The 19,368-nt window shown below is 41.8% G+C and overlaps 1 protein-coding gene across 13 annotated transcripts in view; it reads left to right on the forward strand.

Moving 5' to 3' along the window:
- The window catches only part of LOC144592034 (protein prune homolog 2-like), a 255,624-nt gene that overhangs the window by 225,779 nt on the left and 10,477 nt on the right, over positions 1–19,368 (forward strand). For 7 of the 13 annotated variants that reach the window (XM_078396228.1, XM_078396229.1, XM_078396231.1 and 4 more), the window contains 2 exons: positions 9,654–9,752; positions 18,424–18,459. In XM_078396228.1, the coding sequence (XP_078252354.1) occupies positions 9,654–9,752; positions 18,424–18,459 (135 nt within the window). Of the gene's footprint in view, positions 1–9,653; positions 9,753–15,115; positions 16,061–18,423; positions 18,460–19,368 lie in introns of those variants that run through there. The other 6 variants (XM_078396232.1, XM_078396233.1, XM_078396234.1 and 3 more) reach the window with 2 other exon arrangements.

Genomic DNA, 19,368 nt, shown 5'->3' on the forward strand with positions numbered 1-19,368 from the left:
TTAAATTGCAGAGAGGGGGATGGGTGGAGCTCAAAGGGAATGTCTACCTTGTAGAGTGGAGACCAAAGTTGTTGTAGTTGCAATAATTTCATGTTTTAATTTCTCTCCAACTGTTCACATTCGCCTATTAAATAGATGACTTTGGAAGCATATTGCAAATGTCTTGTGCAAAAGTCAAATAAAAGCAAAAAGAATTCAAAGGGATTATTTTTACTCAGTTTAATGTTTCCATTGTGTTTCTGTAATCCAATACCCATTAGCAATTCAGTGCTGTTTTTTATCTTGGGGGGGAAAAAAAATCAAACATGACATTTAACAGGTGCAGCAGATAACACCTGGAGGAGATTTACTTACTGGAAACACAATGAAGCCTCAGGAGAATGTATTCAAATTTAAAAACCCTCCATGAGGTGCAGAGGCCCTTGAATAATTATCACCATGGTAATCACCACTCTGGTAAATTGGTTAATAACTTTAGATTATTTTATTATTGAAGCAAATTTATTTTTATTAACAGAATTTTGCACAAGCATTATTTAATCTATAATAATTTTTGGTCCAGAATTTCTGCCTATACTTAACCATTGCCTACTTTCTAAATGCCTTTTTTGCCTGAGCGGATCCCTAGGTGTGATCTTTGTTTTTGAGGCCATTCATGAATTAATCAGTGAGAAACATAGAATCATACAGCACAGAAACAAGCCCTTTTGGCCTATCTCCATGTCTCCACCTTACCACAGATGTTCCCTTTGTTCTCTTCACCCCTCCCCCTCTCTCCAATGCTAATCCCATTTGCCTGCATGTCTTTCTCCTCCAGGTGTAGATTTACAGATCATAATCACATTTTCCTGTCTGCTACCACTTCACTAAATTAGAGATTTATTGAAATAACACATAAACATAGGAGTAAGTTATGTGCAGTTTCGGTCTCCTAATTTGAGGAAGGTCATTCTTCATATTGAGGGAGTGCAGCGTAGGTTCACCAGGTTAATTCCCGGGATGGCGGGACTGACATATGAAAAAATGGGTCGACTGGGCTTGTATTCACTTGGAATTTAGAAAGATGAGAGGGGATAGAAACATAGAAAATAGGTGCAGGAGGAGGCCATTTGGCCCTTCGAGCCAGCATCGCCATTCATTGTGATCATGGCTGATCATCCACAATCAGTAACCTGTGCCTGCCTTCTCCCCAAATCTCTTGATTCCACCAGCCCCTAGAGTACTATGTAACTCTCTTTTAAATTCATCCAGTGAATTGGCCTATACTGCATTCTGTGGCAGGGAATTCCACAAATTTACAATTCTCTGGGTGAAAAAGTTTTTTCTCATCTCAGTTTTAAATGGCCTCCACTTTATTCTTAGACTGTGGCCCCTGGTTCTGGACTCCCCCAACATTGGGAACATTTTTCCTGCATCTAGCTTGTCCAGTACTTTTATAATTTTATACGTTTCTATAAGATCCCCTCTCATCCTACTAAATTCCAGTGAATACAAGCTGAATCTTTCCAATCTTTCCTCATATGACGGTCCCACCATCCCGGGGATTAACCTCATGAACCTACGCCGCACTGCCTCAATAGCAAGGATGTCTTCCCTCAAATTAGGAGACCAAAATTGCACACAATACTCCAGATGTGGTCTCACCAGGGCCCTGTACAACTGCAGAAGGACCTCTTTACTCCTATACTCAAATCCTCTCATTATGAAGGCCAACATGCTATTAGCTTTCTTCAATGCCTGCTGTACCTGCATGTTTCCTTTCAGTGACTGGTGTACAAGGACACCCAGGTCTTGTTGCACTTCCCTTTTTCCTAATCTGACACCATTGTGATAATAATCTGCCTCCTTGTTCTTGCCGCCAAAGAGAATAACCTCACATTTATCTACATTATACTGCATCCGCCATGCATCTGCCCACTCACGCAACCTGTCCAAGTCACCCTGCAACCTCCGAGCATTCTCTTCGCAATTCACACTGCCATCAAGCTTTGTGTCATCTGCAAATTTGCTAGTGTTACTTTTAATTCCATCATCCAAATCATTAATATATATTGTATATAGTTACGGTCCCAACACCGAGCCTTGTGGCACTCCACTCGCCACTGCCTGCCATTCTGACAGGGACCCCTTTATTCCTACTCTTTGGTTCCTGTCTGCCAACCAATTCCCGATCCATGTCAATACCCTACCCCCAATACAATGTGCTCTAATTTTGCCCACTAATCTGTGTGACCTTATCAAAGGCTTTCTGAAAGTCCAGATACACTACATCCACTGGCTCTCCTTCATCCATTTTGTTTGTCACATCCTCAAAAAACTCCAGAAGATTAGTTAAGTAAGATTTCTCCTTCATAAATCCATGCTGACTTGGACAAATCCTTTTACTGCTATCCAAATGCGCTGTTATTACTTCTTTAATAATTGACTCCAGCATCTTCCCACCACCGTCATCAGGCTAACTGGTCTATAATTCCCCCTTTTCTCTCTCGCTCCTTTCTTGAAAAGTGGGATAACATTAGCTACCCTCCAATCCACAGGAACTGATCCTGAATCTATAAAACATTGGAAAATGATCACCAATGCGTCCACGATTTCTAGAGCCACGAAAAAGCAGGAACGGGTTATTATTTTGGATGATCAGCCATGATCATATTGAATGGCGGTGCTGGCTCGAAGGGCCGAATGGCCTACTCCTGCACCTATTTTCTATGTTTCTGAAGACCAAAACTAGCATAGATCAAAACTTACCAATTAAAATAGAACAGGAAATATGTGCAAATGGGTACTCTGCATTGCAGTTGCAGCTGTTGGTTGCCTTTGCTTCATATTTGGAGATGAGCATCTTTAAAAAAATTGAATTGATTCTTTTGGGGAGGGTCACAATTTCCATTGGGAATAGGTCCCATCTTGAAACGTTGCCTATCCTTGTCCTCCAGAGATGCTGCCTGACCCATTTAGTTCTTCCAGCACTTTGTATGTTTCTTTTGTTAAATGAGTATCTGCAGTTCCTTGCATCCTTGTTCTATTTGCCACATAACCATAAGTCAAATGAGCAGAATTAGGTAATTTGGCCCATTGAGTCTACTCTACCATTCAAACATGGGTGATCTAATTATCCCTGTCAACCCCATACTCCTGCCTTCTTTCTGTAACCTTTGACGCCTTTGACTCAAGTACCTTTCAATCTCTGCTTTAAAAATGCCCAGTTGCTTGGCCTTCACAGCTGTCTGTGGCAATGAATTCCTCAGATTCACAACTCTGGCTAAAGAAATTTCTCCTCATCGCTATTCTAAATGTACATCCTTCTAGTCTGAGGCTGTGCCCTCTGATTCTAGACTCTCCCATTACTGGAAACATCCTTTTCATGTCCACTCTATCTAGGCCTTTCATTATTCAGTAGGTTTCAGTGAAATCCCTCCCTCATCCTTCTAAACTCCAGTGAGTACAGGCCCAGGGCCATCACACTCCACATATGTTAGCACAATCATTCTCAGGATCATTTTGAAAACCTTCCTCTGGACCCTCTTCCTTCTCAGATATGGAGCCCAAAGCTATACACATTATTCTAAATGTGGCCACACCTTGTATAGCGTTAGCGTTACATCCTTGTTTTTATATTCTGGTCCCTTCAAAATGAATGCTCGCATTGTATTTGCCTTCCTTACCACTGACTCAACCTGTACATTAATGTTTTGGGAATGCTGCACTCACCAGTCCCTTTGAAACTCCGATTCCTGAATCCTTTCCCCATTTAAAAAGTAGTCTATGCCTTTATTCCTATGTACATTCCATGTAATGCTATGGTGGTTATGGGAGATTTCAACATGCAGGTAGACTGGGAAAATCAGGTTGGTAATGGACCCCAGGAAAGAGAATTTGTGGAGTGTCTCTGAGATGGATTCTTAGAACAGCTTGTACTGGAGCCTACTAGGGAGAAGGCAATTCTGGATTTAGTGTTGTGTAATGAACCTGATCTGATAAGGGGACTCGAGGTAAAAGACCCATTAGGATGCAGTGATCACAATATGATAAGTTTTACTCTACAAATTGAGAGGGAGAAGGGAAAATCGGAAGTGTCAGTATTACAGTATAGCAAAGGGGATTACAGAGGCATGAGGCAGGAGCTGGCCAGAATTGACTGGAAGGAGGCCCTAGCAGGGAAGACGGTGGAACAGCAATGGCAGGTATTCCTGGGAATAATGCAGAAGTTGCAGGATCAATTTATCCCAAAGAGGAGGAAAGATTCCAAGGGGAGTAAGAGGCACCAGTGGCTGACAAGGGAAGTCAAGGACAGCATAAAAATAAAAGAGAAGAAGTACAACAAAGCAAAGAAGAGTGGGAAGCCAGAGGATTGGGACTCTTTTAAAGAGCAACAGAAGATGACTAAGAAGGCAATACGGGGAGAAAAGATGAGGTACGAGTGTAAACTAGCCAATAATATAAAGGAGGATAGTAAAAGCTTTTTTAGGTATGTAAAGAGGAAAAAAATAGTCAAGGCAAATGTGGGTCCCTTGAAGACAGAAGCGGGGGAATTTATTATGGGGAACAAGGAAATGGCAGACGAGTTGAACCGGTACTTTGGATCTGTCTTCACTAAGGAAGATACAAGCAATCTCCCAGATGTTCTAGTGGCCAGAGATCCTAGGGTGACGGAGGAACTGAAGAAAATCCACATTAGGCAGGAAATGGTGTTGGGTAGACTGATGGGACTGAAGGCTGATAAATCCCCAGGGCCTGATGGTCTGCATCCCAGAGTACTTAAGGAGGTGGCGCTAGAAATTGTGGACACATTGGTGATCATTTTCCAATGTTCTATAGATTCAGGATCAGTTCCTGTGGATTGGCGGGTAGCTAATGTTGTCCCACTTTTAAAGAAAGGAGGGAGAGAGAAAACGGGAAATTATAGACCAGTTAGTCTGACATCAGTGGTGGGGAAGATGCTGGAGTCAATTATAAAAGACGAAATTGCGGAGCATTTGGATAGTAGTAACAGGATTGTTCCGAGTCAGCATGGATTTACGAAGGGGGAAATCATGTTTGACTAATCTTCTGGAATTCTTTGAGGATGTAACCAGGAAAATTGACCGGGGAGAGCTGGTGGATGTGGTGTACCTTGACTTTCAGAAAGCCTTTGACAAGGTTCCACATAGGAGATTAGTGGGCAAAATTAGAGCACATGGTATTGGAGGTCGGGTATTGACATGGATAGAAAATTGGTTGACAGACAGAAAGCAAAGAGTGGGGATAAATGGGTCCCTTTTCAGAATGGCAGGCAGTAACTAGTGGGGTATCGCAAGGCTCGCTGCTGGGACCGCAGCTATTTACAATATACATTAATGACTTGGATGAAGGGATTAAAAGTACCATTAGCAAATTTGCAGATGATACAAAGCTGGGTGGTGGTCTGAACTGTGAGGAAGATGCTATGAGGTTGCAGGGTGACTTGGACAGGTTGTGTGAGTGGGCGGATGCATGGCAGATGCAGTTTAATGTGGATAAGTGTGAGGTTATCCACTTTGGTGGACAGAATAGGAAGGCAGAGTATTATCTGAATGGTGTCAAGTTAGGAAAAGGGGACGTACAATGAGATCTGGGTGTCCTAGTGCATCAGTCACTGAAAGGAAGCATGCAGGTACAGCAGGCAGTGAAGAAAGCCAATGGAATGTTGGCCTTCATAACAAGAGGAGTTGAGCATAGGAGAAAAGAGGTCCTTCTGCAGTTGTACAGGGCCCTAGTGAGACCGCACCTGGAGTACTGTGTGCAGTTTTGGTCTCCAAATTTGAGGAAGGATATTCTTGCTATTGAGGGCGTGCAGCATAGGTTTACTAGGTTAATTCCCGGAATGGCGGGACTGTCATATGTTGAAAGACTGGAGCGACTAGGCTTGTTATGGAATTTAGAAGGATGAGAGGAGATCTTATCGAAAAGTATAAGATTATTAAGTGGTTGGACACGTTAGAGGCAGGAAACATGTTCCCAATGTTGGGTGAGTCCAGAACAAGGGGCCACAGTTTAAGAATAAGGGGTAGGCCATTTAGAACTGAGACGAGGAAAATCTTTTTCAGTCAGAGTTGTGAATCTGTGGAATTCTCTGCCTCAGAAGGCAGTGGAGGCCACTTTTCTGAATGCATTCAAGAGAGAGCTAGATAGAGCTCTTAAGGATAGCGGAGTCAGGGGGTATGGGGAGAAGGCAGGAACGGGGTACTGATTGAGAATGATCAGCCATGATCACATTGAATGGCGGTGCTGGCTCGAAGGGCCGAATGGCCTCCTCCTGCACCTATTGTCTATTGTCTATTGTCCTCCTCTCAAAGTGCAGTACAATTTGTTGCACTGTATTCTATTTGCCACTTCTTTACCCACTCTCTCAACCTGTCCAAGTTCTTCTGCAGACGTTGTGCTTCCTCAACACTTCCTGCCCCTCCACCTGTCTTTGTAACTTCTGCAAACATGGCCACAAAGCCAATAATGGTATCATGCAGATCATTAATATAAAATGTGAAAAGTAGTGGACTCAGCACCAGCTTCCGTGGAACACCACTAGCCACTGGCAGTCAACCACAAAATACTCTTCTTCCCACTCTTTGCCTTCTACCAGTCAGCCAATCTACTCTTCCCTCTAATACCATGGACTCCTATCTTGTTGAGCAGCCTCGTGTGCGGCACCTTATCAATGGCCTTCTGAAAATCCAAGAAAGCAACATCCACTGACTCTCCTTTGTCTATCCTGCTTGTTACTTCCTCAAACAATTCTAATCGATTTGTCAGCCAAGATCTCCCCTTAACAAAACCATGATGACTTTGGCCTATTTTATGACATGCTTCCAAGTACCCTGAAACCTCATCCTTCATAATGGACTAAAATTTTACCAACCGCACAAATCAGACAAACTGGCCTATAATTTCCCAGGGCTCGTACGGTCCTTAAAAATCCTTGAAACTCCTTGAATTTGAAATTGTTTTTCAAGGCCTTGAAAGTCCATGGATTTATCATCTTCTTCTTAGGCCCCCCTCGATCATGGCTAACCATGGGTGATGCATCCTTGTTGGCTGCTTGCTCCACACCTCGGCAAGAACAGCGTCACTTGTGGCTGAAGAGACCAATGCGGGAGAGACAGTCTCTGTCGTAAAGGTCACATTTGTGTGTGGTCTCTGGTCTGTTGAAGTTGCTGCGCTCCTTTCTGCGTGCCCGCTTTTCTGCCGCAGCGTTCATCAATTTCTCTTCCCCCGTTTTGAGATGTTGGTTCAGGGTACCTCTCCACCTTGTACGGTCAGCTGCAAGGCTCTCCCAGGACTCCACATCGATGTCGAGCGCCTTCAAATCTCTCTTGCAGACATCCTTGTAACGTAGCTGGGGACGGCCGATGGTTCTCCTCCCAGATGTTAGCTCTCCGTAGAGGATGTCGTTTGGAATACGGCCATCCTCCATGTGGTGGACAAGGCCCAGCCACCGCAGTCTGCATTGCCTGAGTAGAGTGTACATACTGGGAAGGCCAGCGCGAGACAGAATCTCGGCGTTGGACACTCTGTCTTGCCAGGATATACCCAGGATACGCGGATGCTAAGGTGGAAGGTGTTGAGTCTTCTCTCCAGTATGGCATATGTAGTCCATGTCTCACTGCCGTGTGCTGTTGACACAGCCATGTAGACTGCTATCTTTGTCTTCACTGTCAGCTTTGGGGTGGTCCACACTCGAGTTGTGAGGCGAGCGATCACAACGCCTCGAGTTGTGAGGCAAGCGATCACATTGGGTAGTTGCCTTCCCAATCCTCTTCTCAATCTCTGTGTCCAAGGAGAGGTTGTCGGTGATGGTGGAGCCGAGGTACGTGAACTGATGGACGGCATCGAGTTCGTAGTTGTCGATGGTGATGAAAGGCGGTGCCTCTGTGTCCTGCCCCAGGACATTCGTCTTCTTCAGGCTGGTGGTCAGCCCGAAGTCCTTGCAAGCCCGATAGAAGTGGTCCATCAGTGACTGTAGTTCCTGCTGGGTGTGGGACACAACTGCTGCATCACCGGTGAACAACATGTCTCTGATGAGAGCTTCACATACTTTTGTCTTGGCTCTGAGGTGGGTGAGGTTGAAGAGACTGTCATCTGACCTAGAACTTGCCATCTGATCTCATCTGATCATAGGTCCTTGAAAATTCACTTTTTATGATAAAAGCGTGAATTCATGCAGTAATGTGGCATTTTTTCACCGTTTATAATGCGTATTTTTATTAAAAGTCGTGAAACATTGTTAGACATGTTTGTCTTTGTCGCCTATTTTTCCCTCCTCGCCGCCGCCGCTCGCCCCGAGGCTCCTGAACAACAACTACAACGCTTGTGTTTGTTCTTATTTCGCTGCGCTAGAGGGAGACGGGCCGGGGAAGAGAGTGGAGGAGCGGCGCAGATCTCACTGGCGCTGGGAGAGAGTGAGAGAGAGAGCAGCCCCCGCAAGTGGCGGCGCTCCTTCACCGACCGGACCCTCTGTTTATTACTGCCCTTGTTTCAATCAATTTGTGATGCAAAGGGAAAAATAATGAGGAATGAAGATTATTTGAAGTGTTAAAGTAATTAATATTTTAACAGAGAATTGACCTAAAGAACACAGTACTTTAAACAGACAATTGACTTAATTTCCAGCAGCATGTGTTTATCATTCAAATTTCACTCTTAAACACAAATTTATTACGATCATAATCTGAAAACGGAGATAAAAACCTTTATGCATGTTTAAATTACTCATCAAATTCTCCTACTGGGCATGTTTCATCACCCTTTGTTAAGTTGATAGAGTGAAGATTTAGATCACTTTAATCAACTTTACAATTACTATTATTTCTATTCCATAGCATTAATCAATCTATTTGTCCATTGCAAGTGAATCCTGAATACACTGGTATCTTTCTGACATCTGACTGCCATTTGTGCATCTTTAGCTTTCAGTATCTACGATAACCATAGAGAATCAATGAACAAACAATAAATACCAATGAATTTCTAATCCTTGGCTCCTATCAAACATTAATGATTTTGAACCTTCGCCGGCAGCTTGTGCCTCCAGTCCCCACCGCCGCCACCGCAGCTGCGGTTCCACGGCTCGGGGACAAGTTAAAAAGTCTGGGAGAGTTGAGGGCAACTTGTCGCATAAAGCAAAAAAACCTACAAAATCATCGGTTTTTACTAATTAACCATATATACACCAAATTAACAGTTTTGAAAACAGTATTTTCTTATCTAAATGGAGAAAAACTGGAAAAACCCATCAATGTTTGCTGGATTTTGCTCCTTGAAAATTGGGTTTTTGGACCTTGAAAGTCCTTGAAAGGTCCTTGAGTCTTTTGCTGTTCCAAGTGTACGAACCCTGATTTCCTTTCTTTGGCCTCATTCCCTAATTAAACAGTGGAGTAATATTTGGAATTTTCCAGTCCTCTGGAACCATTCAGAACCATTTCCTCTGGAAATGTTGCAATGCTAAGATAAAGTGGAAGAGTTTTCTAAACATAAATTCTTAACTAGCAGTTATTTGAAGTGGTGAAATTATCGGTAAAAATACAAGTTTTCATATGTCTTGCCCCTTTCATGAACTTTTATAGAGGAATTGCTGTACTAATTTTTTTTTCTCAGGCTTTGAAACATGTAAAATAAATATGTATCTATTTGTATTTCAGTTCAAAGTTCAGCAGTAAGATAAGGTATGTCAGTAGCCTAGCTGAGCTGGAGGAGCTGATCCCCATGCAACATGTTCAGATACCAGATACCATAAGAGAGTAAGTAATGAATTTCTCATTCACTAGGTATTGGTTACATATTTCAATGGCATTAGTGTTGATATTTTAAAGAAAATCAAGTTCCTTTTCTTATACATAATCTATGGTAATTATTTTTAAGAGTAGTGTGTGTGTATATATATATATATATATATATATATTTTTTTTTAATTCACACACACACATATATAATAATAATAATAATAATAATGCATTTTATTTATATAGCGCTTTTCATATACTCAAAGACGCTTTACAGAGATTTAGAGAACATAGGGAAATGAATAAATAGATAAATAAGTAAATAAGTAAACGAACAGAGAAAGGAGACAGAAGGTGAGGTGACCTTCAGTGGTTGAAGGCAGTACTGAACAGGTGAGACTTCAGCGATGTTTTGAATGTGGTGAGTGTGGAGGAGTCTCTAACGGTTTGGGGTAGTGAGTTCCATAGGGTGGGAGCAGCGATGGAGCAAGCCCTGTCCCCCCAGGATTTGAGTTTGGTCCGGATGTGGGGGGATAGGAGATTGGCAGCAGCAGAGCGGAGGGTGCAGGTGGGAGTGTGCCTGTGGAGGAGGTCGGTCAGGTAGGATGGGGCCAGGTTATGGAGGGCTTTGTAGGTTATGAGGAGGATTTTGTACTGGATTCTCTGGGGGATGGGGAGCCAGTGGAGTTTGTAAAGGACGGGGGTGATATGGTCACGGATCGGGGTGTGGGTGAGTAGACGGGCAGCGGAGTTTTGAATGTATTAAAGTTTACTGATGATTTTTGAGGGTGCGCCATAGAGGAGGCTGTTGCAGTAGTCCAGACGGGAGGTGATGAAGGCGTGGATGAGGGTTTCTGCAGCTGTGGAGGAGAGGGATGGATGGAGACGGGCAATGTTTTTGAGGTGGAAGAAGGCTGTCTTTGTGATGTGTTTGATGTGTTTGTCGAAGGAGAGGGTTTGATCAAAGATGATTCCAAGATTCCGGATGTAAGGGGAGGTGGATACTGGGAGACCATCAATGTTGAGGATGAAGTTTTGGGTGGATTTGGTGAGCGTTTTTGGACCAATGATGATGATTTCAGATTTGTTGCAATTGAGTTTGAGGAAATTTGATTGAAGCCAAGATTTTATTTCAGTGATGCAGTTTGTCAGTGTAGAGTGTGTGGTGGGGGTGATTGACTTGGTGGAGATGAGGAGCTGGATATCATTGGCGAAGCAGTGGAAGTTGAGACCATGACGGCGGATTAATTGACCAAGGGGGAACAGGTAGAGGATGAAGAGGAGGGGGCCAAGGACTGAGCCTTGGGGGACACCTTGGGGGAGGGGAGCGGTGGGGGATTTACAGTTGTTAACGGAGATGAACTGGTGTCTGTCAGAGAGGTAAGATTTGAACCAGGATAGGGCTGTGCCGGTGATGTTAAGGGAGGTTTCAAGTCAGGTGAGGAGAATGGAGTGATTTATGGTGTCAAAGGCGGCGCTGAGGTCAAGTAGGATGAGGATGTTGAGGTTGCCAGCGTCGGAGGAGAGGAGAATGTCGTTTGTGATTTTGAGGAGCGCAGTTTCAGTACAGTGGTTTGAGCGGAATCCGGATTGGAAAGTTTCATACAGGTTATTGGTAGAGAGGTGGTATTTGAGTTGGGAAGCTACAGCACGTTCCAAAACTTTGGACAGAAAGGGTAGGTTGGAGATTGGTCTGAAGTTGTTTGGGGTGTCAGGGTTTAGACCAGGTTTTTTCAGAATGGGGGTGACAGCAGCGATTTTGAGGGATGGCGGGACGATGCCAGTGGACAGGGAGGAGTTTATTGTTGCAGTGATAAGTGGAGAGAGAGCAGGAAGGCAGGCCTTGACAAAGCTGGAGGGGATGGGGTCCAGAGAGCAGGTGGCAGTTTTTATTCCTGTGAAGAGGTCAGAGAGGTCGGTGGTGGAGATTGGGGAGAACTGAGGCAGGGGCTGACAGGATAAGGGGGGGGGGCAGGTGGTTTGAGGGGGAGCAGGTGCGTTGGTGGTTAAGGTGCTGTAGATGTTGTCTATTTTGCTTTGGAAGAATGAAAGGAAAGTGGTGCATTTGTCAACTGTGAATGATTGGGAGATGGTGTCCAGGGGGCTGAGGAGTTTGTTTATTGTTTAGAGAAGAGTGTTTTGGGGTTTCCGGAGCCAGAGTGAATTATTTGAGAGTAGTAGGTGGAGTGGGCGCGGGAGAGGGCATCTTTGTAGGCTTGGGAGTGAATTGTGAGACCTGTTTTGTTGCGGAGTCTTTCAAGTTGGCGGGCATGAGTTTTCATCACGCGGAGTTCAGGGGTAAACCAGGGAGCAGAGTGGGTGAAGGAAACTGTTTTGGTTTTTATAGGTGCAAGCTGGCCGAGGCAGGAGGAGAGAGTGCGGTTATAGTAGTCAGTGAGGTCAGAGGGGCTGTGGAGGTCAACGAAGGGAGAGGCGGACATTATTTCAGAGAGGGAGGATGAGAGCGAGGTAGATGAAACAGAGTTCAGCTTACGGAAGTTGATTTTGCGTTTTTGCTTTGGAGCTGGGGTGGGAATGTTGACAAACATGGTGATGGTTAAGTGATCAGAGAAGGTGGGGTCGGAGCCAGAGAGGTGATGTAGATTTAGTCCAGTGGAGCAGACAAGGTCCAGAATGTGCCCACGGTTATGGGTGGGAAAATTGACGTGTTGAGTGAGGTTAAAGCAGTTTAGTATTTCAGTGAAGTCAGCGGTTATTGTGGAGTCAGTGGAGTCCATATGGATGTTGAAATCACCAAGGAGGAGGATTGAGGGGGAGAGAGAACAGAACTGGGTCAGAAAGTCAGAGAAGTCAGAGAGGAATGATGGGTGTGGTTTGGGAGGGCGGTAGACAACTGCCATGACTAATTGTGTGTGGCCAGAGAGTTTGAAAGCCAGGTGTTCAAATGAAGGAGCAGATGAGATGGAGATGAGGTTGATCTTGAAGTCCTGTCGGTGAATTACGGCAATCCCACCACCTCGGCCTTCCGAGCGTGGTTTATTGATGTAGGAGTATCCGTTGGGTGTAGTGAGGTTGAGTGGGAGGTAATCCAGAGGTTGTTGCCAGGTTTCTGTCAGACAGAGAAAGTCCAGTTTATTTTCCAGGATGAAGTCATTCAGAATGTGGCTTTTATTGTTGAGGGACCGGATGTTGAGCAGAGTGAGCTTCATGTTGCTTTGTGTGGTGTGGATGGACACGGGTGATTTAGCCAGGGCTTGTAGACAGGGGGCACGCTCGTGTGCGTTGTTGTGATGACGTAATGGACGAGTGGAAGTCCGATCAGCTGACCAGAGTGCAAGGATGGAGTGACCGGTCTGGGAGTAGACAAATTTGTGACCGGAGCCTCTGTGGATGTATCTGGGTCGTCGTAGAAGTCCGTGGTTGATGATGGCAGAGATGCATGGCGGAGTGGAGTGGTTGTTGAGCTGGAGCAGCCTCGCAGCGAAGTACTTCAGTGCCACGCCAGGCAGGAGCGAAGGAGCATAGAGCCCGGAGAGATCAAAACGTCACAGCAGGCACAACAGGCTGATCCAGAGCAAGGCCTATGAGGACCGAGGAAGCTGAGCAGCCTAAGGGTTAATAGGGAGCTGAGGACGTGCAGGCAGAGGAGGTAGCCAGGCAGCCAGGCAGCTGTTAGCGTCAGCGGTAGCTTTAGCGTTAGCAAATTAGCGAGTTGATGACTGCAGCGCTAGCTGTCAGGTAACCCACAGGGGAGCAGTCCAAGCCAGCAGAGACAGGAGCACAGACAGGAGTGAGAGGTCCAAGGGTGCGGAGGCAGCGGTGGAAGAGCTGGGCAGATGATACCAGGAGGGTCAAGCAGAAGGATTAGTTTAAGCAGAGGGATTTTTGCAAACTAAGAAAATCTTTTCAAAAACGGCAAAATTAATACAAAAAGAGAAGTGGTGAGAAGCGGCGAACAAACAACGCCAGCGTCCTCTCACGTCACTTCCGATGTATATATATATACACCGGAATATATATATTCCGGTGTATATATATATCCTCTCACGTCACTGTATATATATATATATATATATATATACACACACCAACATGATATCATGGAATACAGAAACATCTTGAAAATGCATTTTTGAATCAATGAAAACTATATATGCATTAAATTATTTGTATGTGCAATATTATAATCCCAGTGATGAACTGAAATGGATTTTTACTTTATTAACTTTGATAAGTATGCAGTTATGTATTAAATCATAATACAATGTTTGTAAGATATATCCCATTGTAGATATAATTATTTCAGTGGATCACATACTTTTCAAATGAGTTACTGTTTTGTTGCTGCATAGTGCAGGTCAGTTTTTCGTAGCCTCTTAAATTTATATTTTTGGGCTGCTAACTGACTGTAGTGGATTAATTATACAACTATGGAGCCTTAGCTCACAACTAAAACACAGTTCAGTCAAATAAAGGATGTAATAGACGATAGACAATAGGTGCAGGAGGAGGCCATTCGGCCCTTTGAGCCAGCACCGCCATTCAATGTGATCATGGCTGATCATTCTCAATCAGTACCCCGTTCCTGCCTTCTCCCCATACCCCCTGACTCCGCTATCCTTAAGAGCTCTATCTAGCTCTCTCTTGAATGCATTCAGAGAATTGGCCTCCACTGCCTTCTGAGGCAGAGAATTCCACAGATTCACAACAATGATAGAATCAATGTAAAAAAAGTTCATGCAGAATTACATCCCGTATATATTGGTATTGGGAAAGAATGCCTGGGCTGCCCTAGAAAGAATACATTTGTGTGCAGACTGTGGGTGTTATAGAATTCTCGGGCAATTGGAACAGCAATTTCTTCTGTGCTTTAAATATACCAAGACCATCAATCTACTCTTTATGAAAATGCACATTATTTTACTACACTTTTCACACATGTGCAAATCATCTTCCTTGTCTTCAATTCTTCAATATTTTTAATGCAGCATTGTAAATTACTGCCCTTGCTTCAATCAATTTGTGATGCAAAGGGAAAAATAATGAGGAATGAAGGTTATTTGAAGTGTTAAAATAATTAATATTTTGATACTTTAAACAGAGAATTGATCTAGTTTCCAGCAGCATGTGTTTATCATTCAGATTTCACTCTTTTTAAACACAAATTTATTACAATCATAGTCTGAAAATGGAGATAAAAACCTTTATACATGTTTAAATTACTCATCAAATTCTCCTACTGGGCATGTTTCATCACCCTTTGTTAAGTTGATAGAGAGAAGATTTAGATCACTTTAATCAACTTTACAATGACTATTATTTCTATTCCATAACATTAATCAATCTATTTGTCCATTGCAAGTGAATCCTGAATACACTGGTATCTTTCTGACATCTGACTGCCATTTGTGCATCTTTAGCTTTCAGTATCTACGATAACCAGAGAGAATCAATAAACAAACAATAAATACCAATGAATTTCTAATCCTTGGCTTCTATCAAACATTATTTGATTAAAAGCTGGAATATTTACTTCAAGACAGAAAACCATACTTTGTGATTTCAGACTTTAGTGGCTGACATAAGCTTATTTGTCTGTTTCTTATCCTGTTCCAAACCTTTGATCCATTATTGGATTGACAGGCATCCTGCAGTCTCTGTGTTGGCTCCATCCACTATTGTGCACGTTTTCTTGAGACTGTATGTCAAAAGCTGTTAGTTTAACATTGTTCACAGTTACTTCTGTTGCCTCCAACTTAAACTCAAAACTTCTCTTGCTAACATTTGTTTTGTTGGGATCTGTAATTTGTCTTGACCATCAGCTTGGTCATTGGAATTGAAATTTTTTGTGTAAATACTTTTTCTGAGAAGTCCATAAGTATGATAAAAAAATATATTTTATGGTGTGTATTTTGCGATTCTTTCTTGCATCCAGGGTATTACCACACCATGCCTAAAATAGTAATGTTTAAGTGATGTGATTTTCCAGTAACTTAGGATCCACTTAATACAGTTAATGAGTAGAAATTTGAGGGTTAATGCATAATGCTGTAGTGGATGTTTATGTTAATTTTTATGTAGTTGTGTGTCTTGTTGCTTTTTTGGTGTGACTGTATGGCAAATCAAATTCCTTGTATGTTTTTACTAATAAATTAATTACAATACAATACAATAAAATTGAAAAAGTGCAAAGGGCAAAATAGACAACCCGAATCATTTGCCTAATAGATAAATTAATAATAAATTGAAAATAACCTCGCTTACTTGCTTGAACTATGAATTGTTTTGTGCTTATGATCAAGTTTTTTCCCTGGAATAAGTTAATACAAAACTATAGTTTGTTGAGAAACTCTGAAATAACTCATGTCTCACCTATTAAAAGAATATAATTCCATTAAAACTTGCATCCTTAATTTGTTACATGATTAATTTGCTGACTGTATAGTAAATGGTTGATTTACTATAAAGTATTTGAGTAACTGTTGACCTAATTTCCTAAATATTGTTACATGAAATAAAGACTGATTCTTTCATTTGTAAATTATAGGATTTGTTATGTATACAGTTCGAAACTTGCACATGATCTCCAATTTATAAAGTTAATTTGTGTACCTGAATGCTGGTTCAGATTAGTATTGTGCCCTAGTGGTTTTTAATTTCTTCCTCCATCTAAGATTTAAAAAATGTTCTCCTGAACTGAACTGCCTCACAACCAATTGTTGACCATGTTTTACAATTTTTTTCAGGCTTGCTGAATTTAAAAAAATCAATCCCCCCATTAGATGAAATCGGCGTTTGATGATTGGCCTAAGTTCTAAAGTTGGCTTTGAAAATTAGTATAGATTAATAATTCTATTCCAAATCATTGGGGCACTAACATACAACAAGTAATAGAGTCATAAAGCAAGCAACTTCCTCTTGCTGACCATCTACACTAGTCCCACCTGCCTGCATTTGGCCTATGTCCCTCTAATCCTTTCTTATTCATGTACCTGTAATAAATATATTTTAGATGTTGTTATAGTAACAGCCTCAACTACCCTCCTCTGGCTGCCCTCTGTGTGGAAACGTTGCCTTTCATGTTCCTATTGAATCTTTCCCCTCACACCTTAAACCTATGACCTCTGGTTCTTGATTCCCCAACTCAGAGTAAAAGACTCTGCATCTACCTTATTTATTCCCATCTTGTAAACCTTTGTAAGATCACCCCTCATCCTCCTGAGCTCCATAGAATAAAGTCCTAGCCTGTCCAACCTCTTCCTATATCTCAGGCCCTCCAGGCTTGAATCAACATACCATTATGTTACATCAGCTTCAGGATTTTATATCAGGAAGGAAATAGAGAAGACGTTGGTGGAACTACCATTCCACAATGGTCGAATCCAACAGTTTTAAGCAAGAAAATCTGAGTAGAAATTCAGTTGTTAATGACGTTCTGTGATTTCGATTAGGTATGTGTTAATTTAGTTCCCTTGCACTGTTACACTGAAAGAGGTGACACTGATTCCAATTGCAATTAGCATGGAAGGTTTGGATAATACTATAAATATGATAAACTGCCATCTAAAAACAGCGCTAAAATGACAAACATGATTAGATTGTGAATTAACCAAGCCTATCCTTTAATTACTTTAATTTTAAGTAGCAGCAGTATGGATTGCGTTTTGAATCATTTAGCTGGTGATGATAAGTGCTATTAAAATGAAGAGCTAGCAAAATTAAATAAAATAATTGCCATGATTAATTAAATGTATTTGATCAGTTATTAAATTTGTAATGAGCAGCTAGCAAGTTCATGATATATATGGATGACTCATTTGGCCATGGGTTCTGTACACCAGTAAGCAACTTATACTTGTCAGTACAGTGTACTGAAATCCAATACAAGGGAACCATTACTTGAGCATGAATAGCGATTGAAATTCTATTGGTGTTAACTTGGGTATTTGTGGATAGTTATGTTATGCACAGTGCCAAGTTAAGTGTATACATGTTAAATGTTAGCAGATAATCAGAAAGTTCATTAGCACTAATCAGCAGGAAAGATATGTTATTATTTTGAGCATAACTCCAATAACATTTACACATGCTCATTCAGAATTTTGCATGATAGGCACTATCATTAAAATCTTTTGAGAGATTGATGCACCATCTTCTACTTGTAGTATTGGCTCCAAGTAACCTTTCTTTTCCTAGGAAGTGCCTTCACCAGCCTGTACAGCTATAGCTTTGGGTTGCAAAAGATCACTTAAAACATAAAATTTTAAATTAAACATGTTAATATAAATACTCTTAAGGAGTGTTTCAGGCCTTGTACAAGACATGTATATACTTAAATGACTGTAATGAGAGTATAACATATTTACCATCCTTGCGTGCATAAACTTTCTTCTCCAAACTGTTGTACGTAAATCAATGAAAAACTATCACATACTATAATAGTTTGTTATGTAGTATACATGATTGCGTGTGCGGATTCTTATTTCAACGTGTGAAACCTAAATGCCCTTGTAGTTCTGTGGCATAGATGGCATTGGACCAATGGCATTTTTGTGATTATACCTGTTGTTAAATGTCCTTATCTATGTCAAAATCAAAACCCTTATTAAATCATAAGTATATTCTCATTCATTTCAATTTATGTCCTGAAGGTAATTTCTTCTGCCTGCGTATCTATTTTATGAGTGTCCTTTTCCTAACTTTGGTTTAATGACTTATTTCCTAAAAGGTGTGAAGAAGAAAAGTGTAAAAAAAGAAAGATGAGGTAAATTATGGCATTTCAAGCCACGTCATATGCTGTAGCATTGGCCTCCTTTGCAGAAAATTAACCTTGTGCTCAGCAATAAGCTAAAGCTGCTTGAATGTGCTAATCTATCTTCCTTCTGTCTCCTCCTAAGAAAGAAAATGTAATACCAGAGCAGAGCTTCATAGGCAGTAACAGACAGCACCTTCAATGCTGTGAATTATTCCAAGGCCTTTCACAAAATTGAAGCAGGGAAAAATCTGATACTGAACGGAAGGTAGAGACATTAGGATGGGCAGCAATAGGGGTAATGAGCAATATACACAGTAGAGAAAATAATGGACATGCAAATAGCATGGTAGAGCAAAGATTGTGCGATGAGGGACAGCCCAAGACCATGGAAGTTTGCAGAGAATTCAAAGGTTTGCAAGGCTGAGGGAGATAAGGTATGGAAGGATCTGAGCATTCATGCAAGATTCGTGAGAAGAAAGTGGCATGCTTGCTATGTAAATGTCAAGCGATGAACATTTCAAACAAAAGTGGACTGAGGCACTCGCCTAAGTATTCACCCATCTTATTTAAGGCAATATGAAACACTGAGTTTTCCACCATTAACATTCTGAAGGTGAGCATTAATCAGCAACAGATTGTACTGCAGGAGATCCTGGGTCATTTGGTCATTTCCCAACATCCCTACTTAAGCCAGAGCTACTGAGAGAAGTTTTTGAATTCCTTTACTAACCCAGAACAAATATCTTTTGCTTTGCCAGGTTACTAAATGCTGAACATTAACAATATTTGACAAGGTGGCTACACTTTCAGCACAGTTTAATAAGCATGCAATCTTGACAAAGATGTGTTACGGTTTTGGTGTGAGGGGATTTACCTTTCTGCATTCTGAATATTATTGAATAATGACAGATGAACGCT

The sequence above is a fragment of the Rhinoraja longicauda genome, chromosome 3 (assembly GCF_053455715.1).
Source record: "Rhinoraja longicauda isolate Sanriku21f chromosome 3, sRhiLon1.1, whole genome shotgun sequence".
Lineage (NCBI taxonomy): Eukaryota > Metazoa > Chordata > Chondrichthyes > Rajiformes > Arhynchobatidae > Rhinoraja > Rhinoraja longicauda.